Raw genomic sequence first — 17,353 nt, 5'->3', positions numbered from 1 at the left:
TTTTCAGAAAATTTTAAAAATGCATAAAAAACGACAAAAGAAAATTACACATCTCAGGATCCAAAATCGAGACCCAATATCCATAGATTCAGCACTACCTTTTTTATATTTGGTTATTGATCTGTAAAATTCCACAAAAGCTTTTTTTTTTTCTATTTTCGTGCACTGAACTTTTTTTCCTCCTCATATGTTCACCGAAACTCATTAATATATTATAATAAAAAGAAATGTTAGTTACAATCGTGAGTATGCAAGTAACACGCAATCACTTTAAAAAAATACATAAATACGAGACTCACATGAAAATAAATTAATTTTTTAATAGTAGACCCTACTCTTTTTTAAAATGGCTGCATGGCGCTTGCGCACTCTACAATTATATGTAGCATTACTCTTATATAAATCTCCCATTCTATTTAAATTTTGAGACATATAATGATGAATGTTTGACGTGTTGGTCACCATTCCAAAGTGTTCTGATAAGGAAAATCTTAAAAATACACTATTAAACGGTTGGAAAAGAGTGGAGAAAGCAGAAACATAGTAGGGAGATCGGCATCGTATGGATTAGACTGTAGCGGACCGCGTTTTTCATACTCGTTTGTAACAGTGGGTGGGGACCACATGCCGATGAATGTGAGATGGGGTGGGTCAGATCTAGAGGTTGCGAATCTACCTGTACAACGCATTTAGCCAGCAAACGCACTTTGTCACGGCGACACGTGACAACTACACGCAGAACAAGACCCTCATGGGCCTCACATGCCAATATTTTTGCCGTGGTTTCACTTCATCCTGGTAGATCGCTACTGTGGGGTTGAGTGGTGGCGCGCGTGCAAGTTGTCAGTCACCGAAGTGCGATAGATCTGACCAAAATGTAGCTGGTGGAAAAGAGGAAAAAAAAAACATTAGCTGAAAAATTTATAAACAAATACTGGAAAAGGAATGGAGACGAGAATGAGAGCCAACCCTCCATCCTCTTTTTAGAAAGAGAAATTCTTTATTCTCTCTAGAAAGAATATTAATAAGGTAAATCGAATGAATATATCTTGACTTAATTTGTTCTCACATTGGGCAATATTCTAGGATTTCAATTGGTCAAATAGGAAAAAGAAGTTTTTCCTTAAGATCCTAATTAACGCAATTATGACTAATGTGAGTTTTGAACAGTGACTCATGTGAGTTTTGAAGAGTGAGTTGAGATGAAAAGTTGAATAAAATATTGTTATAATATTATTATTATTATTTTAAAATTTAAAAAAGTTGAATTGTTTATTATATTTTGTGTGAAAATTTAAAAAAAATATAATAATTAGATGAGCTAATTTGAGATGAGTTGAACGACTTTCAATTGGCCCAAAAAGAAAAATAAGTTTTTCCTTAATATCCTAATCCTAACGTATGACCTAAGCCTAATTTCAATACATGGTACTCTTATAATTGAGTGCTAAATCTAACTAAACTTTGTCTATTCTTTCCTATTGATATTATTTTTCCACAAAATTATAACTCTTATAATATAGCATAAAACAAAAATATACCAAAGTCAAAAATTGAAACAAAAAATATATTTTGTAGTACTCTTGAAATAAGTAGTTTAATAGAATATTGTTACATAATCTCACAGTATGCATAACGTGGTCTTATCATCTTATCATAAAGAGTAGTGTTAGATACAGTCGTGAAGTATGTAAGCGTTGAGCAATCTTTTAAAACAAAAAGTAAGATCTATTTTTAAAATATTAATTTTTTTATATAGATTCCATATTTACTTAATTTAAAAAATTGTTATTTAGAATTTTTCACGTACGCAAAATATATGTGATAATATTTAAAAAAAATGATAGTATGACTATCAAATATGTCTATAAAATGTACTCACTCATCTATTTTTATTTTTATTTTTTTAATGGTTAAGAAAATGACTATTAGTGAATTTATATTCTTTTTATTTTTTTTAAAGGTTTAAGATGTTTAAAAAATGATTAATGAAAAATAAAAAACTCATTTGTATATACATATTTGGCAAACACATTTAATAATCACTCTAACATTGTCCATATTTTAAATAGGCAAGAAACTTAATTTAAAAAAAAAATGCATTATTTAAAACGTAAGTTTATATTTTTAAAACGAAAAAAGTTGATTTAGAAAGTGTGGCAGGAAGTTCTCTCTCGTAAAGACATTGGCAGGTCACAAGGTCGGTCAGAAAGTTGGTTCTAGTCAATCAAAAAAATTAAGTAGCTACTAAATAAAATGAATTTCTTCTTCCTCTGAAAAATGTAGCCAAGTCAGTCAACATGAACTTTTAATGAATTGCAGGAAGTTGCGCAAAATCTTCATTTCGTATGCATTCATAGTCTTAAAGTACGCGTTTTAATGAAATGCAGGAAGAGTTGATAGAACCTTCTCATGTCAATCAAAGAAATTACTTCTTTTATGCGTTTGATTTTAATCTTCCTTTGGATCATGACTAAAAAATTAAGAAGAACGATCAATGTGATACTTGTGATTAGACTTGGATAAATATGGACGTTGATCACACAGTTTTTATCTTGAAAATCTATTTTAGTAGTTATTCTTGTACTACTAACATAATCCATACTTGAGTTGGGTTTTATAAAAGTCTCCATGCTTATTTGTGTTTTATAGTCAAAAAGTTCCGAAGTGGGTGGAAGCCACCTGGAAATTACCTACGTACGCGCTTGTAATCAATGCATTCCATAACAGAAGTTGATGCTGCATCTTCCTGGAACTTTCCTGCTCAGGTCGACCAGTAGTAGTAGTACTCCATGGCTAGCTTCTATATATACATACAGATCACCTCAGGATATTTTCATTGTTCTTCTCATTGTCTAAGCCCGCAAATTACCAATATTCCCACCTTCCACAATTAAGCTAAATCTCTCGCATTGCACTAATGGCCACTCTTTGTTTTTATATTTTTATATTTTTTATTTCTTTTATTTTTTTATTTTTTCTTTCATTCATGGTCACTCAAAGACCCTCTTCATCTACTAATTCCGAAGATAGTGAGAAAAGAGAAAGAGACAATTCATCTTGTTCGGAAGAAGATGAAAAAATCATATCCTCTTCCTCACCTTCTTCCTCGACGCCTCGATTGACACATGATGTTTTCCTTAGTTTCCGTGGCGAAGACACTCGAACGAGTTTTACGGATCATCTATATGAAGATTTAAAACGGAGAGGTATTCGAGTCTTCAGGGATGACAAATCACTCGAGAAAGGAAAATGCATTCCTCAAGAGCATTTGCAAGCAATTCAAGAATCCCAATACGCCATCGTCATTTTTTCGGCAAATTATGCTTCTTCCAAATGGTGCCTCAGGGAACTTGCCGAGATCGTTGAATGGAAGGAAAGGAAGAATCTCACAATTATTCCTATTTTCTATCATGTGAATCCTTCAGATGTAAGAAAACAAGGAGGGACTTTTAAAAAAGCTTTCGCCGCACATGGAAAAGATCCCATGGTAGACAGCGAAGAGATTGGTACGTGGAGAAAAGCTTGCACAAAAGTCGGCAATATTTCCGGGGAGCACATAAATGGGGACAGGTAACATTTAGTCCTCTTTTCCACTTCTAAAACAATTAAGATAACTTGGAAACTTTGAGAAATGCTAGTACTGTTGCGGTCATTGTTATTAACATCTATCTATCTATCTACTTATGACATTTATAATTTTTCTACCAAACAATGCTTTTCTCATTTTTTTTTTTTTTTTGAAAATGAGACTTTCCCCATTCATTCTGCATATAACTGTTGTTCAATACAATATTTGTCTTTATGTAAACTAGCTAAAACAAAAACTGGTGCCTCTTCAATCCACACCATCTCCTCCTTTGATTGTAAAGAAGCCTTTGCTAGTTTGTGGGCTACTGTATTGGTGCTTCTATATGCATATTGAACCTTCCATCCATTCCAACCTCAAAGGACCATCTTCGTATCTTCAATGATGCTGCCAAAATAAGATAAAACTTCCCTTGTATCATTCATTGCATTGATAATGACGCGTGCATCTCCCTCTAATATTGCTTTGTTAAAGTTGAGATCCCTGCATAAATTCATGGTTTTCTCGAAGCATAACACTCTGCTATAGCTGGTTGTTCTATATTTGGTCTATGATCATAGCAAGCTGCCATAACCTCTTCCTTTTCATTTCTGATCATCACTCCTAACCCCATCTTCCTTACTTTACCATCCAAAGCTGCATCCCAATTGACCTTAATATAACTCTGCTCTGGTGGTCTCCATTGTTGCTCACCTCCTACTCCATTAATGTTACTCCTCTCCTGCCTCTCTGATATAGACTGAGCTAGTTGAAATTCACTCAAAACTTCTCTTGCTGATCTGATGACACTGCTTGAACAGAAAAATTTCTTTTCGAAAATGAACGTATTTCTTCTAATCCACAGGCTCCTCATGATAGCTACTATCTCTTCCATCTCAAGCTTGATTAGCTTATGTGACAACTTCTCCCATAAACTCAACAGATCTTCTTATGTTGTCCTCCATTTCTGCATGGTTTTTAAATACATTGCCCAAACATCATTTGCAGCAAGACAATGTCATAGAACATGCATTACAGATTCTTCCTTTTGAAAACAAATTGGGCACTTTGGTTCATCAATTACTTTCCTTACAAAAAGATTTCTTCTTGTAGCTAGCAGCTCATTACCTGCCTTCCACATAAACACTTTCATATTTCCCGGTAAATATTTTTCCATATATACTTCCATCTGCTATCTGACTCTGCCCCTCTTGAATATTCCCCTTGTACGGCTTTTGATCTTTCTTGTTCCAAGTAGTAAGCTCTCTTGACATTGAACAAGCCTTCCTTGGAAGGACCCCATACCAATTTATCCTCTATATACCTTCTGCTCAACGGAATGCAGCATATTTGATCAGCTTCTTCCTTCATAAAGATAGTTCTGATTAAATTCTCATTCCATTCCTTCTTATCCGATCCTCAACCATAAGTTCACTGACCTTAGCATCATCATTCAATATTGCAATTGGAGACTGCACACAGAATGAAGATGGGGTGGACAATCATTTTTGACCCCATATCTGGATCTTGTTACCATTCCCCACCCTCCACCTGAGTCCTTCTTTAAGCAATCCCATATAACTCCAAACACTTCTCCATATCAAGGAGGGTGTATTTCCCAGTTTTACCTCCAACAGTGAGAAATTTCTTAAGTACTTTTCCTTGTAGATCTTAGTAGTTAAAGAAGAAGGATTCTGAAGTATTCTCCCAGGCAAAGCTAAGTTGAAATTCTCTAGGTCTCTGAACCCCACCCCTCCATTTTCTTTTGATTGCCCCATTTTTTTCCAGCTCCTCCATTGGATACAGCATTCTCTTTGTTGATTACCCCACCAAAACTTGGCAAGCATTCCATTAAGTTCTTTGCAAATTAGCTTCTTTGGCAGCTTGAATACACTCATAGTGTAGGATGGAATAGCCTGTAGAACAGTCTTTATCATAATTTCTTTCCCTGCACTCGAGAGAAAAGAATTCTTCCAGTTATTTATTTTTTGCCAAACTCCTTCTTTTAAACACCTAAAGGTGTTATACTTAGATTTACCCACCAGAGTGGGAAGCCCCAAGTATCTTTCATAGCTCCCTTTCACCAGATCCCCTCCTTCCCTTAAAATCTTTCTTCTATTTTCTGAATCAGTGTTTGAACTGAAAAACATAGCTGTCTTTTCCTTGTTTAAAAATTGTCCAGAAGCTCGATCTCTCATATTTGCTAAGAATCCCTTTCAGTTTTCTCCATTCCTCCACACTAGCCCTTCCAAATAAAACACAATCATCTACAAATAATAAATGATTGATTCTACTAAACAATGCTAAATATTCTAATTAGAAGTTAAGAGTTTTTTTTTCTTGTTTGTCCCTATTCAGATCTCGTCTATATTAATTGTTCTATCAAATTACAGGTTTCAACAATTTTACAAAAACTCAGTGGAATAATATTCTACAATTATACAATATATATATATATATATATAATTCATGATTACCAGAAACTTGTCGGAATAAACTCCCGTGTAGAGGAAATGATGAACTTATTGGATATGGAATTGAATGATGTTCGCTTATTCTTCCATTGACAGCTAGCAAGCAATTAACAACTATCTATCTACTCATGACATTTATATTTTTTAAAATGTTTACATTGTGATCTGGTCTGACAGCTCGAGCGTTGCAAGAGGGAAAATAGTGAAGTATGAATTAAAGTGTTTTGATTTCTGTAGTAAACAATGCTAATTATCAGCTAAAGCATTTTTTTATCATGTCAATTCAGGTCTAGTCAATATTAATTGATCATCAATTTACAGGTACGAAACAGAAATTATACAAGAAATCAGTGGTAATATATCTCGTGGGTTGTTCAATTCTAGATCCTCACTTCATGATAACAAGAAATTTGTTGGAATAGATTCCCGTGTAGAGGAAATGATGAACTTATTGCATATGGAATCGAATGATGTTCGCTTCGTAGGAATTCATGGGATGGGTGGCGTTGGTAAGACAACGCTGGCCGAAATAATTTATGATAGAGTTTCTTCTGATTGTCGATTTGAAGGAAACAGCTTTATTTCTTTCAATGGAGAAAAATCTACAGCTCGTGATCTAGCTTCTTTACAAACGCAACTTCTTTCTGGGATCATGCAAGAACGTATAGAAGTATCGGATCCTCACGAAGGAATTGAGATGATAAGAAGCAGGATGCAGAATAAAAAAGTTTTTATCGTCCTTGATAATGTGGATAGTGACGAGCAACTAGAGGCATTAGCAGGGGATCATAATTGGTTTGGTCCAGGGAGTAGGGTAATTATAACATGCAGAGATAGTCATCTGTTGAAAATAAATAAAGTGAATGATATGTGTGCGGTTCAGCTGCTTCAACCCGCCGATGCTTTGGAGCTCTTTAGTTTGTCAGCCTTCGACGAAACCCATCCTCCAGAGGATTACAAGGATCTATCTATGGATTTTGTGAATTATGCTGGAGGCCTTCCTTTAGCTCTTAAAGTTTTGGGTGGCTTCTTATTTGGGAGAACAATAGATTTTTGGGAAAGTGCTAGGGATCATCTAAAAGGAAATCCTCCAAAAAAAATTTCTGATATACTTCAAATAAGTTTTGATGGGCTGGGGGAATCGTAGTGAAAGCAATACCAGCACTGCTGTCTCCAAGTCAGCTCCACGCAAGACCTCCTCTGCGCAAGACTCCAAGTCAGCTCCACAACATGATCCTTGCTCATCTCTACCAGCAGAATCCTCTAGAATGTCCTCTCTGTAATTCTGTATTTTCTGTTTTGAATATAATTGTACAAAGGAATCTTTCGGTTGTAACGATTCCCAGCTGTGTCTAAAAACACCAACGCATATCACCTGCTTGTACGCAGGCTTGAATTAGTGCAGTACTGCGTCTCTCTATAAATAGAATACTGCACTCCATCTAATGCAAGATAAATGAATATATTACAGTCTTCATTATTCTTCATGGCATCAGAGCTTTTTTAAGACTAACGTCAAACAATGGCGGAAGAGTCTCCCCTTCAAAAAACTCAGATTTCACAATCGTCCTCCTCCACCCCTTCTCTTCCACATCTTTCTCATCTAGTTACTGTTAAACTTACAAATGAAAATTTCCTTTTATGGCGTACTCAAATGGTACCCTATCTCAAAGGTCAGCGACTTTTTCATTTTGTTGATGGCACTGGAATACCTCCTTCCCCCACTCTTCCTGATAACACGACCAACCCAGAATTTCTCTCTTGGATTCAAACTGACCAGCTCATCTTAAGTGCCTTAATCTCTTCTCTATCTGATAATCTTATTGCTCAAGTCGTTGGCTACTCTACAGCCCGTGAGGTTTGGAAAGCCCTTGAAAAATTGTTTACTTCTCAATCTCATGCTAGGATCATTCAGCTCCGCTATCAGCTAGCTACTCTCTCAAAAGGGTCTAGTTCTGTCACTGATTATTTTCGAAAGGTCAAGCATCTTTCCGACACTATGAGTGCTGCTGGTTCTCCCCTTTCTCCAGAAGAATTTCCTTCTTACCTGCTTGCTGGCCTTAATAGTGAGTATGATGCGTTCGTTACCTCTATTACAGCCAGGCTTGACCCTCTCTCTACTGAAGAATTATACAGCCTTTTACTCACTTATGAAAATCGCCTTGCTCATTCCAACCATTTGCCTTCTTCTTTCAACCTCTCTGCCAATTTCACCACCTCCTCTCCCGTACGTGGCCGTGGTGGTTTCCGTGGTTCTTATCGCGGTAACAATCGTGGTCGTGGGAGGGGTCGCACAACATCACCCTCATCTTTTCCACATCCTACTCAATCTTCAGCTCCTCTACCTACCAACAAGCCCACTTGCCAAGTATGTGGAAAAGTTGGTCACGGTGCTTTAAAGTGCTATTTCCGTTTTGACCATTCCTATCAAAGTGAACCACCTCCTTCCCTCACAGCTCATTACACCACCTCTGCTTCCTCTCCTGACCCCACTTGGTATCCTGATACCGCTGCCACAAACCACCTAACCTCTGATCTCTCTAATCTGAACCTTCAGTGCACTCCTTATGGTGGTACAGACAAGATACGTGTTGGTGATGGCTCTGCCCTTCCCATTTCTCATAATGGTGAATCTGCTCTCTCCTCCTCTTCTCGTTCATTTCTTCTCAAGCATTTATTACATGTTCCTCACATAACCAAAAATTTAATTTCGGTTAGTCAATTTTGTCGTGATAATTCTGTCTTTTTTGAGTTTCACAGCTCCTTTTTTCTTGTGAAGGATTCCAAGATGAGAGCCCCTCTTCTTCGTAGTCCAATGCTTAATGGCCTTTACTCCTTTCAGCAATCCGAGTCAGTTTCTCCTTCTCAAGTTTTTGTTGGTGAGCGCACCTCTTCCTCACAGTGGCATGCACGTCTCGGGCATCCATCTCTTCAACTTGTCCATCGTTTTCAAGTCAAATAATCTTCCTGTTTTTGCTAGCTCTATCTCTCCAGTTTGTCCAGCTTGTCGACAAGCCAAGAGCACTCAACTCCCCTTCAGATCTACACATCAGCATTCCACAAGACCCATTCAACTCATTTACACCGATGTATGGGGCCCTGCCCCTGTAATTTCTAGAGAAGGTTTTAAATATTATGTTTACTTCCTAGATGATTTTACACGATATACATGGTGGTTTCCCATAGTTCAAAAATCTGATGTTCTGAGTGTTTTTATCAATTTCCAAAAACATGTTGAATTAATGTTTAATGCCAAAATTCTCTCAATTCAAAGTGATTGGGGCGGTGAATATCGTTCCCTTCACAACCTTCTTCAAAAGCAAGGCATTTCACACCGTTTATCTTGTCCCCACACTCATCAACAAAATGGGGCCGTGAAACGCAAACACCGCCATATTGTTGAGACAGGCCTCGCCCTTATGGCCCAAGCATCGTTACCTCAACTTTTTTGGGCCGATGCCTTTCACACTGCAATTTATTTAATCAATCGACTTCCTACTCCCCTTCTTCAAAACAAATCTCCTTTTGAGAAGCTGTTTTTAAAATCTCAAGATTATACCTTTCTTCGAGTCTTTGGTACGGCTTGTTGGCCCCATCTACGGCCTTACAACCGACACAAACTTGACCTTCATTCTTCTCAATGCCTTTTCTTGGGTTACAGTAATTCTCATAAAGGTTACAGGTGTCTCCATGTCCCCACTAATCGCATATACTACTCCCGTGATGTTGTTTTTGACGAAACTTTCTTTCCTTTTTCAAACTGCCCCCCCATTCCAAAATCCTCCACAACTACTCTTCCGTCACTTCTGGGCCCCCCTCTTGTGTCTCATATGCCCAGTCAGCCCACGCAACCTGCTGTCCATTCAAGTCTCTCACTCACGGACTCTCCTCCTATGCAGCCCACTGAGTCAACTTCACCCACGACTTCTTCACCTATTTCTGCTTCCCTTGAGCCTAGTGACCCTCTTTCTTCTCCCGACAGCTCATCATCTTCTTCACCTAACACTTCTGCAGTCTCTCCTTCCTCTGCATCAGATATCTCTTCCTCTCCATCTCCAATTGTTACTCGTTCAAAAACAAATTCTCTTCATCCCCGACAGTTCACCGATGGCACCATATTATGGCCACCACCACGCAGCTATCTTACCTCTGTTTCCACCACACCCGAAGACCCCACCTCCTACACCGAGGCTGCCAAATATTCAGAATGGCGAAATGCCATGACTGAGGAATTTCAAGCACTCCTAAACACCAATACATGGTCCCTTGTTCCCTCCTCTGGTATTACTAACCTTGTTGGCTGTCGATGGGTTTTTAGGACAAAACGTCTTGCAGATGGTTCGGTTGAGCGACGGAAGGTTCGCTTGGTTGCCAAGGGCTACCATCAACAAGCCGGAATTGACTACTCCGAGACTTTCAGCCCAGTTGTCAAACCGACAACTATTCGAACCATACTCACCATTGCTGTTAGCGAAGGATGGAGTCTTTGGCAACTTGATATTCACAACGCTTTTTTGCATGGTGATCTCCATGAGCAAGTTTACATGACTCAGCCGATTGGATTCATCAATCCAGACTTCCCAACCCATGTGTGCCGATTAAATAAGGCTATCTATGGCCTTAAGCAGGCTCCCAGAGCTTGGTTCTCCAAGTTAAGTGCTCATCTACTTGATCTCGGTTTTTCATCCTCTCATGCCGACCCTTCCCTGTTTATTTACAAGAATGATTCTGTTACCTTATTTTTTCTTGTCTACGTAGACGACATAATTCTCACTGGGTCACATTCGGACGCCATCTCCTCAGTGCTTCACTCCCTCAGTTTGTCTTTCCCAGTCAAGGATCTTGGACCATTGCGTTTTTTTCTTGGTCTTGAAATTAATTTCCTTTCCACGGGACTTCATCTATCCCAAACCAAATATGTATGTGACCTTCTCAAGCGCACAAACATGGATCTTGCCAAACCCATCACCTCGCCAATGTCCACCTCAACTCACCTGTCTCTCACAGATGGCCCTGCCTTCACTGATCCAACCCTTTACCGAAGCACTGTTGGGAGTCTTCAGTTACTATCCCTTACACGTCCTGATGTGGCTTTTGCTGTTAATAAAGTTGCTCAATTTATGCATGCTCCCAAGCTCCCCCATTGGCAAGCTGTAAAAAGGATTTTGAGGTACCTCAAGCACACTGCAAATTTTGGTCTTCATATTCGACCATGTTCAAAATATTCACTGCATGCATTCTCGGACGCCGATTGGGAAGGGTGCCCCGATGACCGTCGTTCCACTGGCGGGTTTTGTGTTTTTCTTGGCTCAAACATTCTCTCGTGGGGCTCAAAGAAGCAAAAAATTGTTGCCCGTTCTAGCACGGAAGCAGAGTATAAAGCCCTTGCTAATACCACTGCAGAGCTTCTATGGATTCAGTCTCTCCTCAAAGACCTTGGAATTTTTCTGCCTCTGCCTCCTACACTATGGTGCGACAATCCTGGCGCAACATATCTCTCTGCGAACCCTGTCCTTCACTCACGCACCAAGCATATGGAAATTGACTTCCATTTTGTCTGAGATCGTGTATCAGCCAAAACACTTAATGTTGCCTTCATCTCTTCTCGTGATCAACTTGCAGATGTCCTGACCAAACCATTGGCCTCCTCACGCTTTCTGCAATTACGGACGAGTCTCACCATGGTGCCCCTGTTGGACTCACGAGAGGGTGAAAGCAATACCAGCACTGCTGTCTCCAAGTCAGCTCCACGCAAGACCTCCTCTGCGCAAGACTCCAAGTCAGCTCCACAACATGATCCTTGCTCATCTCTACCAGCAGAATCCTCTAGAATGTCCTCTCTGTAATTCTGTATTTTCTGTTTTGAATATAATTGTACAAAGGAATCTTTCGGTTGTAACGATTCCCAGCTGTGTCTAAAAACACCAACGCATATCACCTGCTTGTACGCAGGCTTGAATTAGTGCAGTACTGCATCTCTCTATAAATAGAATATTGCACTCCATGTAATGCAAGATAAATGAATATATTACAGTCTTCATTATTCTTCACATAGAAAAAATTGTTTTTGGATGTGGCATGTTTTTCTGATCAATGGATATATGTAAATTTTAAGAAAATATATTCGGCCGACATCATTGAGGTTCTCATCTATAAGTCACTCGTAAGCACATCAAAAGATGACGTATACTTTAAAGAAAGGTTGACCATGCATGATTTGCTAAAAGAAATGGGTCGGCAAATAGTTCGCCGTGAATGTCCTCGAGAACCTGGACGACGTAGTAGGCTGTTTCATCATGAAGATGTCTTTCACGTACTGAAGAATGATACTGTAAGTTGATTAGTGTAGAGATTAATATAAAAAGGTATATTTTCATCCTAATTCTTGCTAATCCATTCTTCTTGGTTACTAGGGAACTGATGCAATTGAAGGCATAGGCATGGACCTCATGTTTGGTGGTATTCTTAGAGCAAATCATAGCGAAATAATTAATGCCGAAGCATTGAGAAATTTGAGATTACTTTATTTCTGTGATTTTGGATATATAAAATGGTCTGGAAATCCTTTAGAATACATGCCAAGCGATAAGTTGCAGTTCCTACAATGGTGTGAATATCCTTCGAAATCCTGGCCGAGCAGTTTCTAACCAAAAAATCTTATTGTACTAGAGATGCCTAATAGCCGCATCGAACAACTATGGACGGGGTCGATGGTAAGTTTTTTGCTCATATAAATACGCATTCATCTTAATAATCTCTCTTCCTATCTTTTTCCAAATAAGTTAATATATTCTTATTTTAATCAAATTTATAACTACTTGTTTTGTTTATAACATGTTTTATCCAATTTGAAAGAATTAAATCTCAGAGATTGTGAGAACTTGATTGAAATGCCAAATTTGACAAAAGCCCCAAAACTTGAGAAAATAAACTTTACAAAATGTAAAAAATTGTCTGATGTCCATCCATCCATCAAAGTGCTCAAACAACTACAAGAATTAAGAATGTCTTGCACAAGAATCAAACAACTAAGGACAGAGTTGATGGTAAGTTTCTCACACTTATAAATACATATTTTTCATAATAATCTCCCTTCCTGTCTTTTTCCAAATAAGTTAATATATTCATATTTTGATCCAATTTATAACTACTTGTTTATAGCAGGTTTTTGAAAATTTGAAGACATTTGATCTGAGTGCTTGTGGGAACTTGATTAAAATACCAGATTTGAGTGGAGCTCCAAATCTTGAAAAAATAGACTTTTCATACTGTAGAAACTTGGGTAAATTCCACTCATCCATCAAAGTGCTCAAACGACTACAAGAATTAAGAATGTCTAACACCCAAATCAAACAACTATGGAAGGGGTTGGTGGTAAGTTTCTCACTTGTAGAAATACGTATTCTTCTTAATAATCCCCTTCATATCTTTTCCAAATAAGTTAATATATTCATATTTTTATCTAATTTATAACAACTTGTTTGTTTATAACAGGTTTTACCCAATTTGAAGGAATTAGATCTGAATTATTGTGAGAACTTGATTGAAATACCAGATTTAAGTGGAGCCCCAAATCTTGAGAAAATAGACTTTTCATATTGTGGAAGCTTGTGTAAGGTCCACCCATCCATCAAAGTGCTCAAACGACTACAAAAATTAAAAATGTGTGGCACCCGAATCAAACAACTATGGAAGGGGTGGGTGGTAAGTTTTTCGCTCGTATAAATATGCATTCATCTTAATAATCCCCTTCATATCTTTTCCAAATAAGTTAATATATTCATATTTTTATCTAATTTATAACAACTTGTTTGTTTATAACAGGTTTTACCCAATTTGAAGGAATTAGATCTGATGTGTTGTGAGAACTTGATTGAAATGCCAGATTTGAGTGGAGCCCCAAATCTTGAGAAAATAGAATTTTCATACTGTGAAAGCTTGTGTAAATTCCACTCATCCATCAAAGGGCTCAAACGACTACAAGAATTAGAAATGTCTGGCACCCAAATCAAACAACCATGGAAGGGGTTGGTGGTAAGTTTTTCACTCGTATAAATACGTATTGATCTTCTTAATAATTCCCCTTCATATATTTTCCAAAGAAGTTAATATATTCATATTTTGATCTAATTTATAACTACTTGTTTGTTTATAACAGGTTTTTGACAATTTGAAAGAATTAGATCTGAGTTGTTGTGAGAACTTGATTGAAACACCAGATTTGAGTGGAGTTCCAAATCTTGAAAAAATAGACTTTTCATACTGTGAAAGCTTGTATAAATTCCACTCATCCATCAAAGGGCTCAAACGACTACAAGAATTAAGAATGTCTTGCACCCGAATCAAACAACTATGGAAGGGGTTGGCGGTAAGTTTTTCGCTCGTATAAATACGCATTCATTTTAATAATCCTCTTCATATCTTTTCCAAATAAGTTAATATATTCATATTTTTATCTAATTTATAACAACTTGTTTGTTTATAACAGGTTTTACCCAATTTGAAGGAATTAGATCTGAGCTTTTCTGAGAACTTGATTGAAATACCAGATTTGAGTGAAGCCCCAAATCTTGAGAAAATAGACTTTTCATACTTTAGAAGCTTGTGTAAATTCCACTCATCCATCAAAGTGCTCAAACGACTACAAGAATTAAGAATGTCTGGCACCCAAATGCTCAATCGACCTCGGATCTGGGTTTCGCAGTCACGTTCTCAATCAAAAAATCGTTGGTTTCTCCCACTGTCACTTCTCGCCATCCGTCGTCAGTTGAAAAATCATTAGCTTTTTCCTTCGCAAAATCTTGAAGGGTGAATTATTCGTGATACATGGTGCCGCTTCGTTCATGCCAAAAATGAAAACCTTTTCAATTCCCAAAACATGTTCTCTCGTTCCTTTCAACTCTCTAGCCTTATAAATTAGCCGTGACTGATCCTTGTCCTTTCCACAGAGTACTTTGGATTTGGAACCCTTGCATCAAAATACCCTATCCAAAGTCTTTCTAGATCTAAATCATACCCCATAAACCAATAACTGAAAACGCAAAAATTAAGGAAGATGGTGGGTTTTATTTTGCAACCTATACTAGACTTGCTGGTTGCTGGGATTTCTTTGGTCACCGGGATGGGGATTTTCGCCTGCATTGCTTCCATTCCTTGCTCTGCTGCTTTCTTGCACAATGCTAGGCTCGCCCATTAATCCCACGCACTGTCGAACTCAAGATTCATATCCTCCTTCGATTACCCAAATTCGACTTCATCTCCACAAAATTGTCTTCAGTTATTATTTTCATTGGTCATTATTATATGTGCCATTATTATCAGGAAGGGGTGGTTCAGGGGAAAAAAAGGAAAAGAAAAGGTATCTCTTGGTGGTAAGGATCTTCTCCGGCTGGAATCGTGTGTTGTTAGCTAGAGGATCATTGAGGAGTAAAAAAAGGGATCCGTTTGGAGAATTATGAACCCAATAGGAATGTTATTAGTTCTTGTTAACTGCTATACAACAGAGAAGAGGTGCTGCGAAGAAGATGGGCTTCAAATCGATTTTGCACAGCGTGGAGAAGATGAGATCATTTCGGTACGCACCGTTTCAAACGTTTGGGAGGAATGGATTTTTATCTTCGTTTAGTTCATTCCGTGCGCACCGTTTCATTAAACCCGGCAGCCATATAGATTTCGTGCACGAGGGGTGCCCGAAATGGACTACGTTTAGCTTTTTCCGTCTACAAAAGAGAGTCTTCAGTGGTTGACCTTCGTTGCCCAAGACCACACAGATGCAGAAGCGAGATACATCGACAACCCCAGCGGTACCATTCCCATAGAAATCATGTCCTGAAGTATCCCTCCACGAACAGCAACAGGCCCCGCAACTTTCAGTTTTGTCAAATCTTTTCTTGGCTCAACAGGGGCAAAACCCTTTAATTGCAAAGGCTTCACCATAAAACCCAACATAGCAAATGGAAGTATACAAAATGCCTTTTTTAAAGAACACATAACGCCAATTCAAATGGTTTCTGACAAGTCCACCATAAACATAGCCTACACCATCCCCAGTTGGTATATACACGTAAATTGTTGCAAACCATGCTATTTTCTGAGCAGCAGGGTCATTGTCATCTATAAATGGGGCAGCAAGACTTACGAAAGAAGCCTCTCCAACACTAACCAGCATGCGACAGATTGCAATGGACCGAAAGTCAAATGAACTACCACACCCAGCTGCAGCAACTATCCAAACAGATAACCCAACTTCAATAAGCCTAAAAGGATTGTGGCTCCTTGCCAAGGATACAAATATTGAGGGAGCTACAAGAAGTCCAACAATAAGGGCAGAAGATAGAAAACCATCTTGGAAATTGTTTAAGTTAAAATCCCCCTTCCCATCTGTAAAATTCTAGCTCCATTCCTTCTAGGAGCTTCTTAGAAGCCTGCCTTGCTATCACCTGACCTCCTGCTATATATGAAAAATATATATTGTAGAAATGGCAAAGGAACAACAGGACACTTTTCTATGCAAGTTCGTTCAAATACTTGGCATGAGAAACTCCCGAATTGCTACTTCTAGGTTCAGGAATCACAAACCCCTGTTCTCTAAGCCACTCTAGATCTTTTGCAAGACCTTCTAATTGTTCCAATCCAGTTTTTTCTGAAACGGGCGTAGGCAACGTCACTGGATTCATTGACAATGTGCTCCTCAGTGTCGAAGACGAGCTCGCTATCAACTAAATACTTGAAGTATCCATCCAAGCTAGGGTCCCATGTCGCTACTACCCTCATCATTTGATGCTAAATTACCCTCCCTTTCTTTAACATTTTCACTTTTTGAATCTTGGACATCGTCGATGGGGCGTCATTGCAAAGCTCGACATAGGCTATGAGAAGCCTCATTCTCAGCTGAGTAATACGACATTGCAGAATTGGATGAGATGGTGGACATCGACGATGGTGACGGTGGATATCCAGCTGCCGCTGCAACGATATCAGGCGGATGAAATATATGATACATTAAGAAAACTAGTTTAATAAGAATTATGGCATTCCTTAACACCTGAGGTGAAGTAATGTAATGGAAGTAATTGGCTGCCACGTACGCGTCTCATGCTTTTTATGTCTAAACCACGATTCACCCAATCTTTTTGTTACTTCTCTCTTTTGCACTCTCTTTCTGTTACTTGGGGACTCTGTCAGACCCAATCAAAATGGAGTTCACTGGGCCCGGGCACCGTCACTGCCGTTCACCCTCCTCCGACCACTTCCTCGGCGTTTTCTCCCTTCCGGCACCATCATCCACTGAATCGCCCGGAGAACACGAGCT

At 38.4% G+C, this 17,353-nt stretch overlaps 4 protein-coding genes across 4 annotated transcripts; 3 read left to right on the top strand and 1 right to left on the bottom strand.

Annotated features, from left to right (window-relative positions):
• Positions 1–2,989: 2,989 nt before the first annotated feature.
• Positions 2,990–3,577, top strand: LOC122293867 (TMV resistance protein N-like). Its single transcript, XM_043102310.1, has one exon. It carries the CDS (start codon positions 2,990–2,992, stop codon positions 3,575–3,577), a length of 588 nt encoding a protein of 195 aa, XP_042958244.1.
• Positions 3,578–5,070: 1,493 nt separating this feature from the next.
• Positions 5,071–5,766, bottom strand: LOC122293866 (uncharacterized mitochondrial protein AtMg00310-like). Its single transcript, XM_043102309.1, has one exon. The coding sequence runs from the start codon at positions 5,764–5,766 to the stop codon at positions 5,071–5,073; it is 696 nt and encodes a 231-aa protein (XP_042958243.1).
• A 733-nt stretch (positions 5,767–6,499) lies between these two features.
• LOC122293865 (disease resistance protein RUN1-like) lies at positions 6,500–7,189 on the top strand. The gene has a single exon (XM_043102308.1). It carries the CDS (start codon positions 6,500–6,502, stop codon positions 7,187–7,189), a length of 690 nt encoding a protein of 229 aa, XP_042958242.1.
• Positions 7,190–12,773: 5,584 nt separating this feature from the next.
• On the top strand, positions 12,774–15,357 carry LOC122294434 (disease resistance protein RPP4-like). The gene is made up of 6 exons (XM_043103168.1): positions 12,774–13,088; positions 13,207–13,416; positions 13,537–13,746; positions 13,867–14,076; positions 14,201–14,410; positions 14,531–15,357. The coding sequence occupies exons 1-6, from the start codon at positions 12,933–12,935 to the stop codon at positions 14,822–14,824; spliced, it is 1,290 nt and encodes a 429-aa protein (XP_042959102.1). The 5' UTR covers positions 12,774–12,932; the 3' UTR covers positions 14,825–15,357.
• The last annotated feature ends 1,996 nt before the right edge of the window (positions 15,358–17,353 follow it).

This window comes from Carya illinoinensis, chromosome 14 (assembly GCF_018687715.1).
Source record: "Carya illinoinensis cultivar Pawnee chromosome 14, C.illinoinensisPawnee_v1, whole genome shotgun sequence".
NCBI lineage: Eukaryota > Viridiplantae > Streptophyta > Magnoliopsida > Fagales > Juglandaceae > Carya > Carya illinoinensis.
This window is presented reverse-complemented; position numbering and strand designations above follow the sequence as displayed.